The following is a 16,511-nucleotide window of genomic DNA, read 5'->3' as shown; positions in this document are numbered from 1 at the left end:
CAATGAAGCAACAATCGTATAATTAAAAAAATGAATGCAAAATTCTATTCTTACTGTTTTGAGCTCAAGTTCTATGTTTCAAGAGCTTTCAAGTCTGAATTAATTACTTTTCAGACTTAAAATTGCAGTATAACTTTTGTATTTAAAATTTTGTTAGCAGTTCTAAAACAAATATCATGCAGAATTTTAGCAGTATTAGAAAAGGACTCAAAAAGAGCTGACAAGGAAACTTCCTATCTTTTGGCTTTTTTAATTGTTGAAGTGTATGGAGTCAAAATTAAAGCTACTAACAACCAGTTTTAAAGGTTGTTATTAATTAAAACGTCTGTAATTTAATAAGCATCATGTTTATGAGGAAATGACAATTCAGATAATAAGTATTATCGTTTCCTAGTCATTCCTAGTATCATCAGGGCCGGTGCCAGAGCATATGCAATCGGTGCGGCCGCACCGGGCGGCAGAATTGAGAGAACGCAAAATTTTTAGAACTTTGGAAAGAGCTTGGCAGCAGAATTTTGAAGTTGTAAAGCAGGCACCGTGCGGCAAAACGTCTAGCGCCGGCCTTGAGCATCATTCCAAGTCTTAGTAAATCAGCTTAGAATAATTAGAACTGATTCAGAAGTCAAACAACAAAAATCAGCGTTATATTTACAAAATTTTTCACAGGACTAGTTTCGATGGTTTTACCGAACCACCATCCTCAGCTGCAAAACCGCAAATGGTAAGAAATATTGCGGTTTTGCAGCTGAGGATGGTGGTTCGGTAAAACCATCGAAACTAGTCCTGTGAAAATTTTGTAAATATAACGCTGATTTTTGTTGTTTGACTTCTGAATTAGTATTTATTCGGCGTGTTATTGTGTCTTAGTTAGAACTGATTTATAGGAATTTAGCAAAACTGCGCTGCAGTAACATATCATTGATAAAAGTATATCCCAGGAGAAAATATTCTTCTTATTATACTATACTGTTCCCTTAAAAAGAATGTAATATTTAGCAATCATACTTAGTATTGCCGATTTTTCAAGAAACACAAAATTCACAAGGTTTTGCAAGCGAGTACACCATTCAATACTTTACAAATGAGTCGCACTTGATCAAACAAACCATAGGCTTATACACAACCGTCCAGGAGTAATTTAGTCAGGTATTTTTTTAAATGTTAATATGCAAAATATAGAATTAATACTAAATATGCATAAATTTTAGACTTGAGCCTTCTTGACGTGCTTTCATGGTGTAGTGGTCTGCACGCTGGGCGCATATTCCAGAGATCCGCGGTTCGATTCCCGGAGAGGTGGTTGCTCATTTTTCAAGTCTCCTGCTTCCATAAAATATCGAATGTCTCTGCAATCTAAGTGAAGAAATATTCGACATAACAGACATTTAACTTTTTCTTATAATATAAATTTTGCGAGGGAACAGTTTTACATTCAGCTGAAAATAAGTTTATGTATTCTGCAGTAAAAATTTACATTCATTCAATTAATTATTTATGTGTACTGAAAATTGTTTTTTCATTTTATGTAAAATTTATCTGGCGAAATTGAATTTAGAAATTTTCTGCATTGGCTATAATTTTCTTCCTTCTGCAAAGATTGGTATATACGTAAACGAAACTTATTTTGTCGAATGCCGTAACAGCATTGCCGTATCCTTTTGTGTTAATATATTCAAAAATTTTAAATGCTATCACGTAAATTACAGCATTATATGTTACATGAAGGGGATTAAATTGAATCCAAATTCAAAATATTTACATGTCTTTTCACTCATATTTCTAACAATTTTATTTTCATAGGGAAAGTTACCAAACACTGATGATATAATAAAATTGACAGTAATTTGTGTTCTATATTCTTAAGCAGAATACATAATGCAGCTCATCAGCGCTCCAGCGGTCGCCAGGGCCGTAGCTAGAAGGGGGCAAGGAGGAGCATCTGTCCCTGGGCGCAGAATCCACGGGGCGCCAAACTGATATTACGACATTGTAGAATTAAATGTTTTCCATCCTTGGCAAGCAGTAAGGGGCGCGATATCTTCAGTTGTTCCTGGGCGCTGAAAACCCTAGCTACGACTCTGGCGGTCGCTTAACACTGATAGTTCGACAGGGGCTCAAATCCCAGCAAACAAGCTGGTTGCAAGATAATTTAGTTATTTCTTCATGTGTAAGGTAAATACAATCAAGTTTCACTTTCTCATACTTCGTTAAGTCCTCCACGAAGGCATCCCTTCTCTTAGACATACATTATGCTTTGCCATGATTCAAATAACCACCAAAGAAGAAATGAGGAGAAAATGCAGTAGATATTAGCTATTCAAGGGATAGAACAATTATTAATAGATGTAGAAGAGCATTTTTGAAATCATTTCTTGAGTACCAATTCCGGGGAGTTCTAAATCACCGAGAGTTCTTAAATGTTAAATAACTTCAGTGCCTTAATTGGATTGATGGAGTTGAATTTTTTGAATTTTAAAATTTGCAATTTGCTAGAAAAGACGAATTTTCTGCTCAAGTGCTTGCAACAATATTGAAAATTCAAAATTTGCGAATCTATGGGCGACGTGCGTCATTAATTACATCAAATGCTTCTAATAATTCTTTTAATAACTAGTTTAGAGTTTAACATAAAAACTCTAAAATTGCAGGGACTGTAAATAATCTAAAGATATTTAGAAATACAACAAGATTTGACAGTTGAGGAAAATTGGAAAATACACTATTTATCATAAAAGATGAACTGAAAATAATTATAATGTAAGAAAGAAAAATGTTCTCCTTTCTTTTTGTTTATTTTTACAATTTTAAAAAAAAATTATATAAATCTAAAATTTGATTACTTAGGGAAATTGCTATAAATTGAGCATAAAACAAATCAGTGCGAGAATGGTTTTGCATACGAACTGCGACTGCAACACATTTCAACCAGTTTTAACCAGCCTCAGATGTTAAAAAGTTCCAGAATTAAGATCTTCTTATTGTAAATGCACAAAGTTTAAATCTTGGCATAAAATTAAATAACTTGGGCATTTAAAGCCCGAATATTGGAAAATATCATAATTAAGAATTTTTAAATTTTTGCAATAGCATACGTACAAAATAATGATCAACAATTGATTCAAGGCTTTCATACGAATACAATAATCCGAATGGAATGTAAAAGATTATTACTATTCTAATTTATATTGAAAGTTGTTACACGACCTTGAAAAATCAATATTATAATTTATAAGGCAGACATGTAAATGAAATTATTAAATGCCACAAAAATGCAAATATAATGAGACTTTTCTAATGCGACTGCTAACGGCCGCTTCAAGCGATTTTTAGGCCACTTATATAGATGGTTGCATTAGAGAGGCAAATGTATAAAAGCCTGTTTATTATGTTGTAGGAAACACTTTTAGAGTTCGCCGTCATGAGATTCTCTGTACTTATATGTAAAACAGTTACAAATAATACGTCTTACTAAAACGATCTGACATATTTAGGCTTCTAAAATGATGTCAAAAATTTCAAAAAGGAAATCTAACACAAAAAAATCCTGATTTGGTTAATTTAAAGCAGTTAACACAGTTTATGATAAATAAAACATTAATTAAAGCATCACAGGCTTCAGTATGAGAAAAAATTAGCATGATCATCAAATCAGACTATTTAGGTTATGGCAAAGTACCATAAGATTATCTGCCGAAGTGAATATGGATGCCTTCATGGAGGACTGTTTATAGCGGGTAGTTGACAAAAATTATTTCATACGTCGGATAGAAACTGACTCGTATTTATGTTACACATGGAGAAAAACACGAAAATTTCCTGGTAAGCAGCACATCCGCCATGGTTTGAACGCTAGTCGAACTACCAATATTCAACGATTTTTACCTCTCGCCTGCTAGTGGTCAAAGGCCATTTAAGTTATTCTCTGAATTTCAAAGTTATCAGTTTATGCTTTATTACACAATTATTCATGCTCAGATTTTTGGAAACAAGAGATAAATTAAAAACTGGAATTCTAGATAACCAATTTAAATAATTAAATTTATTTAATTTTCCGTTTTGATACGTTTTACGTTATGAATACGAAAAGCTCCCACGTATGACTTATTTGGAGCTCAATTTGGAGAGTAGAATGAATAAGCTTCTTTAATTTGGTTTGATTTACTTGACTATAACAAAGCGCACGAAAGGTATCTGCCTAAGAGAATGGTTGCCTTCGTGGAGGGCTTCCTAAGGAAAACTAGCTCGTAACCACGTTATATAGGGGAAAAACCACGAAAAGCTGCTTTGCTAGGAATCGAACCCAGATCTAACAACCAGGGTATTCAGCACCTTAACCGCTCGGCCGCTTTTAAGTTTCCATAAGCTTTACACGTAATTGTAATTAATATAACTACTATAAGTAAAAATCCTTTCTAAGATATCCATCAGCCATCCATCAGATTTCAGCCTATCAACGGCCGAGCGGTAAAGACGCTGAACACTGGTAGTTTGGTTCGAGATTCCAATACCGCGAAGCGAATGGGCTGGCTGCATGGGCACTCTCGTGGTTTTCCCCATGTGTAATATGTATACGAGCCAGTTTCCCTTAGAAAGTTCTCCACGAAGGCATCCCTCTTGGTAGATAGCCCTCGTGCGCTTTGCCATAATTGAATAGTCCTAATCCATCCATGTTTCTAGTTGATTTTTGGTATTCTGTGAAGATCACCACCCTAGAAAGATGATATTCAGTGCAAGCGTTTGTTTATACCCATAGAAATGCCTGTCACTTTTGAAAGTGATCGTCTTAAGGAGATGGTCGCCAATCGTTTATGGGCTACTAGATGGTGCAGCTCTGAGTAGGTTACGCATTGGTGCATTGTAAAATGCATTAAATCCTCTCTAATACGATCATCCACGTTTCTAATTATTTTGGTCTTTGGTGGAAGTGGTCGTCTTAAAGAGATAATGCTCGGTACAAGTGTTAATTTCTACTCTGAGAAATTATTTTGGAAGAGGTTGCCATAAGAGGTTTCATTGCATATTAAATGTTTAAATCCAGATCGCGTGGTTATAGGAACCATTTTACTTAGATTTTAAAATTTTAGTAAAATAAAAAATCTGAAAGGTTTCAGATTTTAAATTACGTCCGAAGGGGCCTTTTTTTTAACATTTTGTGTGTTACCTTTATTTATTAAATATCATATTCTTCGCACTTAACCCGCGGGAAGGCGCGTGGGGTGTATCATACCCCAACCCTACATAAAAGTGGAATATTCCTAACTTGTGAAACTGAAATTCTGTGCTGCTTTCAGCAGCTGAGTTTCTAGTTGTGGTTGACTTTCAGAACCACTTTTTCTTTGCCTGTGTGTTTCAGAAAAAGATTTATCGGTATTTTGTTGGAACTGGGATATGACACACACCACGCGCCTGTCCGCGTAAGCGTTTTTCTGATTTTATTCCTAGAGTGTAACAGTAAATATTTCTACTTCCAAGGGATTTTAAAGTACTTGACATTAAATTCTTAAAAATTTCCAATGGTAATTTTCTAATGCATTATGGTGAAAAGAATGACTCCTTATAAATTGGAGATGCAAGGCCTGTGAGATTTATTAGAAAGATTTGAAAGCGATGAAGATTTCATTTCGTAAACTGAAGATGAAACTAGGAATATTTTCTACAGTGTTTTGGTTTCGAAAAGATAAAACATTAATTTCTGATGTTCCTAAAAAAGCAAAAACCGTTCTTATGCTTTCAACATTATATAACGATCATACTATAGATGATACTATCGGAGAAAATAAAACGTCAGGAATTATATGTTTTTATAATTATGACTAAAGGAGCAGTGGATATGGGGGATGAAATGTCAGCAAAATTATTCAATTGCCAGAATAACAAGGAGGTGGCCAATTGTAATTTTCTTTCCTGCACTGAATGTTGCTGTAATAAATGCTTGAATTATATTACATTCAACTGCTAATCCACCAACCAGAAACAGAAGTCTGTTTTTGAAGGACTTAGCATTACAATTAATGAAAAAAGTATTGAACAAAGATCAGAGATTAATACTTTACCGAAAAACTAACGTACTGCATGCAAAACAAAAGCAGAAGTTTTGACGAAGAATTAAAACGAATACATGAAATTCGAAACAACTAAGTATGAAAGATAAATTCTTTGCCCTCGCGCCAAGGACAGAAGAACGTGAATGCAATTTTTAAAATGTGAAAACATTCTGTTCCAAGAACACGTGAACTTATTTCGTTCAAAGTGTGAAGAAATAAAATAAGCATTCTATATTAGAGATGCAATGAAACTTAGAGGCATGATGTTTATTTTTTATTATTTTCATTTATCTTAATTTTAACTCTAAGATTATTTTGGAAATTAATTTTTTGAAACCCAATTATTTTTCTCGTATTTATAATACTCGAGAATAAGAAAAACAGCTTTAAAACTAAATAAAACTATTTTTATCGTATTTTAAATATCGGGGTATGTGATACCCCACGCGCCCACTCTAGTAACTTTTCTCGGTGCGCCTTCCGCCGGGTTAAACCATAAAATTCAGTTCAAGAGCAGTATCGCAAAATAATTTTAAATTGAGCACATTTTTAGAATTTCCGATTCACAGGCTCACGCGCTGGAGATAAAAATGTTTTTTCTGTACAGCATTGCCATGGCTCGCTTTGAAATTCTTGCGTTTGTTAATCAAAAATCCGTTACAAAATATAAAATCGATAATAAAACAAATTCCAAATTTCAAATTTGGGCTTCCAGTTGCCCATATTCGCAGTAGGATTACGTCATTTGAAACTCGATGGCTCTAGGTACCGTTGTTTTATCACAATATTTGGTGGCAACAGTTTGAAAAGTGAAACGGACATTCAGAGTGATTCGACGCAAAATCGCAAAATGAAAACATTAGTCCCTCAGGGACTAATAATTTTGAAGTAAACCTCTTAATTTTAATAACTGTGGTATTCTTGTTTTCAAACTTAAGTGCAAAATTAAACAATTGTTTCCTGTGCAGATGCGTTACTTTTAATTAAAATATTAAAATCAAATGAGAAAAAAAAATTATGCAAAAATTAATTATGTAAAAAATTTAGTCCTATTCTTATCGCAAACCGTAACTTGAAATTGCATCTACAACTGTTTCTTATGCCAAAGCTCTGGATGAATTAGTTTTCTGTTGTGCGTCAATAAATGTTTCACTAAACCGCAGCTTAAGGCTATAACAACATGCGGTGCCAGGAGAGTAATTACTAAAGACCTGACAATGACCGACGCTGGACAACCCGCCTTCCCCCCTGGTTTCCATCGCGAAAGCTTCCCTCTTTATAAACAACCCTCTATTTTTAACCTTAACGAAGAAACCATGGAGGTAGGCTCCATGGAAGAAACAAGCAGCCAACACATCTTGCTTCTACTCGCACATGTTTCCGGTCATCCGAAGTTACGGTTGTTGAGATAAAACTTTTATCACCCAGCTTGGCGATCTTTCTAAACATGCCTTATATTTCCCATTGCAAACGAAGGGTGACATTTTTTTCGTTCCTTATTTTCCGGGGATATTCTTTCCGTTTCCCTTTTTTCCGGGTGACATTTTTTCCTACAACCTTGATTGGAGGTGTACTGTATTTCCTGTAGATGTATTTTTAAATGAGACAAAATGTGGAATAATATATATCCCTTTAGATAATTTTGACAAATGTTTTATTTGTGTATAATTTTGAACTTACATTTTGTCAGTTCTGTTTGAGTCCACAAAAGTTAAATCTTTACTTATGATCTATGTTATTTTTAATGACATTAATTGTAATTGCGTTCTTTCTAAAGCTTTAAAAATTTTAATATTTTAGGTTTTGAATTTTCTTTACCATTTTGCTTTATAGACAGCACTATGTTCATTTTTGCTTTATTGCATCTGTTGCTTTAAAATGCTCATTGATCCTCCCATCTTTGCAAAAATAAAATTCTGCCTGGAAAGGGACCTGTGTCTGATTGCCTTCAAAACTAGTAGAGTTTTATCTTATTGCTTCACATAGTTTCCCCTCTTTTTTCTACTAGTTTTACCACTTGAAAACTGGGAAGGGAAAAATGTGTTACATATGCTATTTTTGAAAAAACTGTTTAAGTGATAAACTTAGCTCATTAAAAAGTACATACAGTACAATATCCAAAATCCAGACTTGTTGGGACTTCGATGATTCCAGATTTTAGATGGTCAGTTTAAACGTAGTAAGACAACATTATAAAATTAAAAACATGAAATAGTTTTTATGAAATAACCATTTGTGACTTTAAAAGTATCAAAATTTACAGAAAAAGTTCAATATTTATTTATTTGTTTTGTTAAACAATACTTTCAATGGGAGTTTTTTAAGATGTCTGTCTCTATTTATTAATTTTTTGGTGCTAAATTTTTCTCTTTAATTATCTAGCTATGCATAATTTCTTCTTCAATTAGTCATATAACTGCCATGTCGAGAATTCCCACTAAACTGTCTATCAAAATCTTTTTATTCTCAAAAATATTTTTGTCTCTTTGGTCACTATTAGTAGTGATATTTTCTGGATTTTAAAACCATACCACAAATTTCACAGTCTGTTAGCTGATTGGGACATTGCCATCTCAATGGGGAAACTTCTGTTATCATTTTCATTTATTATCACTTTCTTATAATTTTGACAGATTAAATTAACTGGAAAATTTCACCTTCAGTAGCACTGAAAATCTACAAAATAAGGTTGTTTAGTGTAATTTTGAAATTGTACTTTTTAAGCCCAAATTGTTACAAATACCGCTTTTCTGCCCCTAGAGGGCTGTAGAAGGCAAGTATTAAATATACTTTTGCTTTATACAGTTTTTGCTTCTACAGTTCTAGAATTATAAAGTTTTTTGACATAATTGAGAATTGAAACTTTAATTTGATAAGAGAGCTATAATAATAATAGCCTGCAATAGAGAAGGAAAAAAAGGGATGGATCAAAAATTAGTTAAGGAAAAGCACAATTTGCTATTTAACTGAATTTAATATTGAGGCTTCACTTATTGTAGTTTAGGTTCAGATAATAAAATATTCCCCCCCCCCCAAACAGCACTAGCTGGATTTAGACTTGATAAGGCCCTAAGCTATTTGAGATATTGGGCCCTTTGTAAGTGTGTTCTACTATATTTAAATATTTTGGGAGGCCCCCAAGAAAGTGGGAGCCGATAAGCTATAGCTTGTGTAGCTTGCATGTAAATCCTGCTGTGCCCCTAAACCTCCACAAATACTCAAGGGCCAAAATTGTCATGGCTAATGTCAATCAGTGTATTGTCATTGGCTACGGTGATGTGATTTCCTGGCCAACAGGTGTTTGAAAGTGATTTACAGGTATCTCAGTTAGTCGGGAGGAATAAGGTTTTTATGACACATCTATTTTTCCCAGTGTATTGTATTCTCCATTTCTAAATTTTCTATAAAAAAAAATCTTGGTCGTGCAAAGCTCTGTTTATTAAATGATTTTGAATATTGGATATCCGGCTTTAGGTCTATGTTCTATTTAAAAATGCACTATTGTTGTTATATTATGTATTTCAAATAACTTCAATAATACTTTTCTTTTAACTTACATAGATTACTTTCCTAATTTATGCACATATTTTACGTTGTTACCACAAATCAGAAGTTTCCAAATTATATACTGAAAAAAACTAGGTGAAGAAATATGTGAGTGGATATGGTGTTTAAAATCTATGCAAAACTTAGTTTGCTTTTTTGCCATCTATAAATATATATAGCAATTTTTTGTATGTGATGATTTTTTGGCAAAAAAGTATTTATAAAAGCTTTTCATATTTTGTTTGCTTTTAAATTCTATATTTTACATTATCATTAATGCGTAACAGTCACTGAAATTTTGCAAACTTGATGCAAATGATTAATAGTAGCTTTCATCTTTTTTGATCTCTCTCCTTCATAATTTAGTCATGAGAATTAACACAAGTTTCTTTTATTTCATAAATAAAATAAAAAAGAGGTCCCTTATGTATGCATATTCCATTTGCTACTAATATCATAAAACCATAGATAGAAATCATAGGTATTATACAGGAAAGTTGTGTAAGTTGTGTTTACTTTCCTCTGTAATAAATGATGCTATTTTAGCTACAAATTTATTATGAATTTAAAGAAGAGAAGTTATTAAGTCACATATCAATTAAAGAAAAGCACCAATTTATTCATTAGAATTTTTAAATACGCTACGGTTAGTTACATGTGTTTTATTGCATGTTCAGTATAATTTTCGTATTGCATTTAAAAATATCATATTATATTGTACAGGAATAATGTTTACTCTTCAAATGCAACTGAATATTTAGAGTTAAGGTGCATGTTTTATTTATATATAAGATGCATATATGTAATATGAAGGAATTGAAGAAAACTGTGGCAATTCTATCAAGATTTTTTAAAGATTTTTTTCTTCGTATTAGATTGTAAGGATTTTACAAGCAAATTTCTTCAGAAAGAGAAATTTTTGATTTCACTATAAAGTGAAATATATAACACTTTATATTTACTATGCTTTTTGTGAAGTGGGTATTAGTTATTTTAAACTTGATTATTAGATTTTAAGGGTTTTACAAACAAATTGCTTTTAGAAAGAAATTTTTTTTTTTTTTTTTTTAAGTGAACTATAGAACACTTTATTTTATATTTACTATGCTTTTTCTGAAGTGGGTATTAATTTCACTTTTAACTTGATTTAACATTTTAAGAATATGAATTGAAAATAGCATATTTACATATACTTAGAATCGGTCACGACACTTAGCCGATGGGACACTTAACTGACAAGACATTTAGCCTACATGGACACTTAGCCGACAGGACATTTAGCTGACAGGGACTCTTAGATGACAGGACATTTTGCTGACACAGAGAGTTAGTCATCAGGACATTTAGCTATGGGACACTTAACTGTCAAGACATTTAGTCAACAGGTTATTAAGCCGACAGTGACATTTAACCGACACGTACCTAAAAATTATTTAAACTATCAATTACAAAATTTCTCGAAGTTCAATATTTAAGTTATATTTTCACTATCGGTAAAATTCCTTTTTTGATTCTTAAAGATCTCATATGTGATTTTAATTATTGTGTTAATTTAGCATCGTTTGATATGTATCGTGCTGTTTAGTATATATTGGCCAAATTGAAAAAGCACTGAAATTTCTCGTCAGGGGATATGAATGAAATTTTGAAAGGAAAAAAGAATTTTTTTAGCTAAGTACGGCAGTCACTTAATTACATTTTAATGTGGAATCTTCAAAAAGTATCCATAAAGCTTCTTCATTTAATCAACTTTCACATCATTAATAATTTTTCTTGTTTACTTAATGATATTAATTTTCCAATCTCGCTCTTCCAAATGCTTTCAAATTTCTATAATTTACGTTTCATTACTATTTTACTCATCACATTATGTTACATTCTTTTCCTTACAAAATCGTGTGGCTCCTCCCACTAATGAAATTTCCTTTCCCTGTCATGAAACATCTGAATAATGCAATAAAAATTATTGTTATTTTTGAATTATACTTTTTATAGAAACATAAATGGTGAGGGTTAGTTTAGCAAATAAATTTTATTTTGTTATTAAAAGCAATTAAAAAAGTGAATTTTTAAGACAAGCAAAGGTATAAATTATTTGTGACCTCTATAATATGCAGTTCATGCCACCATTCTTGAGATAAAAATTCTGTATCATTTTATTGACCACGCCTCTCACTTAAAATACTTACTTAGGTTAATGTTTATAGCCCTAACCTAGTGCATAATGTTTAATTTAGAAATAAAATATTCTTTAAGGTTTTGTTTTATTCATAACTGAAGCTGCAGAAGGAGTAGGCCACAAACCAAGTAGGGCGGAGCAAAGCGTCACATCATAAAAGTCACCGTAATGTGGTGTCATCTATCGATGCTAGATTTAACTAGATCAGTCATGTAAATAGAAAATATTGCATACTATATTTTGAGAGTCGCGATGTGTAATTTTCAATATAATATGTTATATTAATGTTTTCTTATAAAATATAACTTTTCACAATATGTGTTAAAAATATATAAATTTTCATTTCATTTTTCATTAATTTTATTTTTTTTTCCTCTTTCATTGTTTCTCTTTCTTGTTTTTGGTGTAGCTTTATGGATAATTTTTGAAGATCATATTAAAATGTAATTAAGTGATCACCATACTTAGCTAAAAAAATTCTTTTTTCCTCTCGAAATTTAATTCATATTCCCTGACGAGAAAGTTCAGCGCTTTTTCAATTTGGCCAATGTACACCAAACAGCAAAATCCATCTCAGACAATGCTAAACTAACACAATAATTAATAGCACATATGAGATCTTTAAGAATCGAAAAATGAATTTTACTGATAGGTGAAAAAATGACTTAAATATTATTAACTTATGAAGTAGTCGAGAAATTTTGTAATTGATAGTTTAAATAATTTTTGGGTACATGTCGGTTAAATGTCACTGTCGACTTAGTAACCTGTTGACTAAATGTCTTGACAGTTAAGTGTCCCATAGCTAAGTGTCCTGATGACTAACTCTCTGTGTCGGCCAAATGTCCATGCCGGCTAAATATTCTGTCAGCTAAGTATCCTTGTCGGCTAACTGTTTGTGTCGGCTAAATGTCCGTGTAAGTTAAATGACCTGTCGGCTAAGTGTTCGTGTCGGCTAAATGTCCTGTGGGCTAAGTGTCCATGTCGGCTAACTGGTGTCGGTTAAGTGTCCTGTCAGCTAAGTGTCATGGACACACTTGGAATTAGAAGTTGATGATAAGCCAGTCATGGAAATTGCATAGATACAGAATTAGTTTGTAAGATGTAATATGTAATTTTATTATATTGAAAAATATGTTGGTATACCTTTGTTCAAGCTAATGTTTGATCCTTTAGCCTTATTTGCTGGATCACTGAGCTGATATTCTTCTAATAGTGGCAAATTTTATATAACAGTATAATTTACAGAAATAGGAAGGGAATTGTATCTTATTTTTTTAAAAGGTTTAGATGTTTCAATAACAAATATTTCTACCTTTAGACATTTATGCTATTGAGCGTTTTGATAGTAAAATATTTTGAATTCAGGATTTGTAATTCAGTTCAGTTTTAGTTATTTTATCAATAAATAAAGTAGATAACAAGTATTTAGATGTATGCTGTAAAATTCTGTATTCTTAATTAGGATATTAGAATGTATAAGTAGTGGTCATCTTTTGATCTTAAAGTTTTAATATGAACTTTTTTATAAATTTAATAGAACGTATAAGAGTTTTAAGGTTTGATCATCTCTGCTTTATTTACTGATCAATAAATTAACTAAATCCTAAGACTGCCAGAAACAGTAATCAATAAGATTTATTTTATTTATATCCTATAAATTACCAAATTTTGATGTTTTCATTTGATTTGTGTAATTTAATGTTTGAAGAAAAGTATATTAATTTATTTTCCTTTCCTTTATTAAAATTCTTGCATGATTATTTCCAAAAGTAATGTCTTCCCCACCCTGTTATAAAGAATAAAATAAAATGTTCCAAGAATACTTGTACAGTGGAACCTGAGATACGAGTTTAATTTGTTCCAGCACTGAGCACGTATAGCGAATTTCTCTTATCTAGAAACAAGCTTCCCCATTGAAAATAAATCCAATTAATCCCCAGTTAATCGATTCCACACCACCAAAAATCTGATTACCATCTCATCTTCAGTCGACGTACCTGGTGCTATTTGGAGAATGTCCAAGTACAGTTTCTTAGCCTTAGCGCAAATGATAGTTTCTGACACCGAATCACCTTTTAACTGCTTCTCATTAATCCACAACAACAACAGCTTTTCAACATCTTCTGGGAGTTTTGGACGGTGTTTAGATATAACAGTAACTTTGGCCACATCGAGTTTCTTAATTTCTTCCTTCTTCTTCAGAATAGTGCAGATCGTCAATGTCGAACGGCCGTAAGTCTGCCAATTCTGCCACTCTTACACCATGCTTATGTTTATCGATGATTTCTTTCTTAATTTCAATGGCCATGGCTTCCTTCTTTTTCTTTGCAGCACTATCTTAGGAACAATCTTCTTGGGAGGCATCGTGAAATAATTATTTTCATGTTAAATGTAAAAAACAATTAACTCGCAAGCGTACAAACACGTAGATCAAAGAACATTGAGTGATCTCATGAGGGGATTCCCTGAGTCAAGGTGTATTGGGAAACGCAACACGTATACCCTCAGCCTGGCTCCTTGCTTGTTATTCGAGTCAATGCTCATATTTAGAGACAAATATTTCGCTCATACATTCCTCGTATTTCGAATTTCTCGTATATAGAGATGCTCGTATCTTGAGGTTGTTTTGTATCCCTTCCTTAAAATTTTATATTTATATCTGTATTTTATTTATGTAAAATATTATTATGCATGTATTTTATTTATGTAATATTTTATAGATTAGTTATGTGAATATAAATGTAAAAAGGAGACTAATAGGGTATATTGTCCCCCCAAGACAAATAAACTCGTACTGGAAATTAGGAATAAGGGAATTTATTAGTTTCATATTGAAAATTTATGAATTTCATGCTGGGAATGAGGCAGGTAATAAGTCCCTGTGTCGGTTGATCCATTTCTTGCAGGAGAGGTTTTTGAATCCAGCAAGGTTATGGTTTAGGTTAGGTTATTTGAATACGGCAAATCATATGAGAGCTATGTAAGGGGAGAAAAGCTTTTGTGGAGGATTTTCTGAACAAAACTGAATCATATTCATGTTATACATAGAAGAACCCATGTTTATGTTTCCAAATAACAGAATTAGTATGCAGTTTTTGATTTTTTTGTGTGTGTGTGTGTGTGCGTGCATGCAGTATTAATACATTGACTCTTTCTCAGTAAAGTTTTGAAAGCTTTTGTAGTAAAAATCGCACAGTGAAAACAGTGTGAAACAATGTTAAAACAATTTTATCCTCTACTAAAATATAATGGGTACTATGTTATGCACTTTGTCATAGTGGTTCTTCATTTCATACATTTCTGTTTGCATATAAAAATATATATACCAGAGGTTTTAAAAAGGTTGAAAAGGCATTTATGAAGAGAGAGGTTAGAGAAGAATCTGAGGAAATTCATTTGTTGCCACAAAAGCTCTTTATTTGAATGCATTGTCCTCCTTAGCACTTCTGATGCCATTTTACCCACAGTAGTTAGTTTTTTTCATAGATGTCTCAGTCTGAAGTGAATTTCAGGTTTATTTTATACTTCAGCTTTAAGAAATGTAGTAAAAGAGTGATCTTATTCTTGACGGGAGCATCAGTTCAGTTATATCTGCATGTTGCGTTATTTCACATTGGGGGAAAGAAGAAATGCTGATACAAATGGTTAATATAATGCCTCTAATGTTTGCAGATATTGAAAGTTTTTTTTCTTTATTTCTTATTTATTCTTTCTTATTTCTTTCTTATTTCTTTATATCAAAGTTTATTGGAATATAGTTATTTTTGTGTATGTATTATGTATAAATATTCCAGCCTGTACAATTGTTTCATATTTGATAGATTTGTCTTATTGAGATTAAAGTGATTTTTATGTATTGTATAAATTATGTACTTTCATATTTAAGATTTAGAATAAACGAGCATGGGTTCAGAAACTCCCTTATAATCAATTATGGTGACAAAACTTATAAATATTTGCATAAATTTAAGTGTTTATTTCTCCTATTTTATCCACATACTGATATCTCTGTTAAATATCTGCCATTAAATAAGTTTTTAATAGAGGTTATGGCTAAAAAATAATAAATCTGTTTAATTATTAACGACTTGGATCTCAACTCGTGAATTCTCCTTTAACAACAGATTTACTGAAAGAATTTATTGAACATTTTTAGTCCCACCACCACCACACACACACACACACAAAAAAAAAAAAAAAAAAAAAAAAAAAAAAAACAACTATGGCTGTAATTTTTTTTTGGAGGGAGGGAGGGGAATTACTGATCTTCAGATAGAATGAAACGCTAAGGGGTGCATAAATATGATATTATTGTCAGAATTAAAAAAATAATGAATCATTATCATCATTATTATTTTGATTTTGTGAAATCATTTAACTCTTGAGACATGAGTGATATATGTTTGATATGTATTGTTTAGATGAAATCATCATAATTCCTTTAAGTTTACAGCAATCCTCTTCTTTGGGCTTTCTGTAATAAATATTTAACTTTATTTACAGCCTTATAAGCTATTGTCAAGATTACATCGAATTTGATTCTTTTATTGCTGGTGTCTTGCCTTCAAATCCTTGGATAAGTGATGATACTACATTATGGGCACTTAACAACAGAGAGTAAGGAATTTTTCATTGGAATGAAAGAGATGCTGCATAAATACCACTTTCATTTATTTAAGTTACACATTTGATTGATGTTGCTAAAATTATTTCATATATGTATGGATTCTGTTATATAA

The 16,511-nt window shown here is 31.9% G+C and overlaps 1 protein-coding gene across 2 annotated transcripts in view; it reads left to right on the top strand.

Annotated features, from left to right (window-relative positions):
* LOC118203883 (regulator of G protein signaling 6-like) overlaps window positions 1-16,511 on the top strand; it is a 208,202-nt gene that overhangs the window by 179,145 nt on the left and 12,546 nt on the right. For both annotated transcript variants that reach the window (XM_085813717.1, XM_085813716.1), the window contains exon 12: window positions 16,276-16,389. In XM_085813717.1, the coding sequence (XP_085669843.1) occupies window positions 16,276-16,389 (114 nt within the window). The remainder of the gene's footprint in view (window positions 1-16,275; window positions 16,390-16,511) is intronic.

Source organism: Stegodyphus dumicola, chromosome 3, assembly GCF_044657685.1.
Source record: "Stegodyphus dumicola isolate Sdum_Otavi_A_Nest chromosome 3, ASM4465768v1".
Classification (NCBI taxonomy): Eukaryota; Metazoa; Arthropoda; class Arachnida; order Araneae; family Eresidae; genus Stegodyphus; species Stegodyphus dumicola.
The sequence above is the reverse complement of the archived record's forward strand: the minus strand, read 5'-3'. Positions and strand labels throughout refer to the sequence as shown.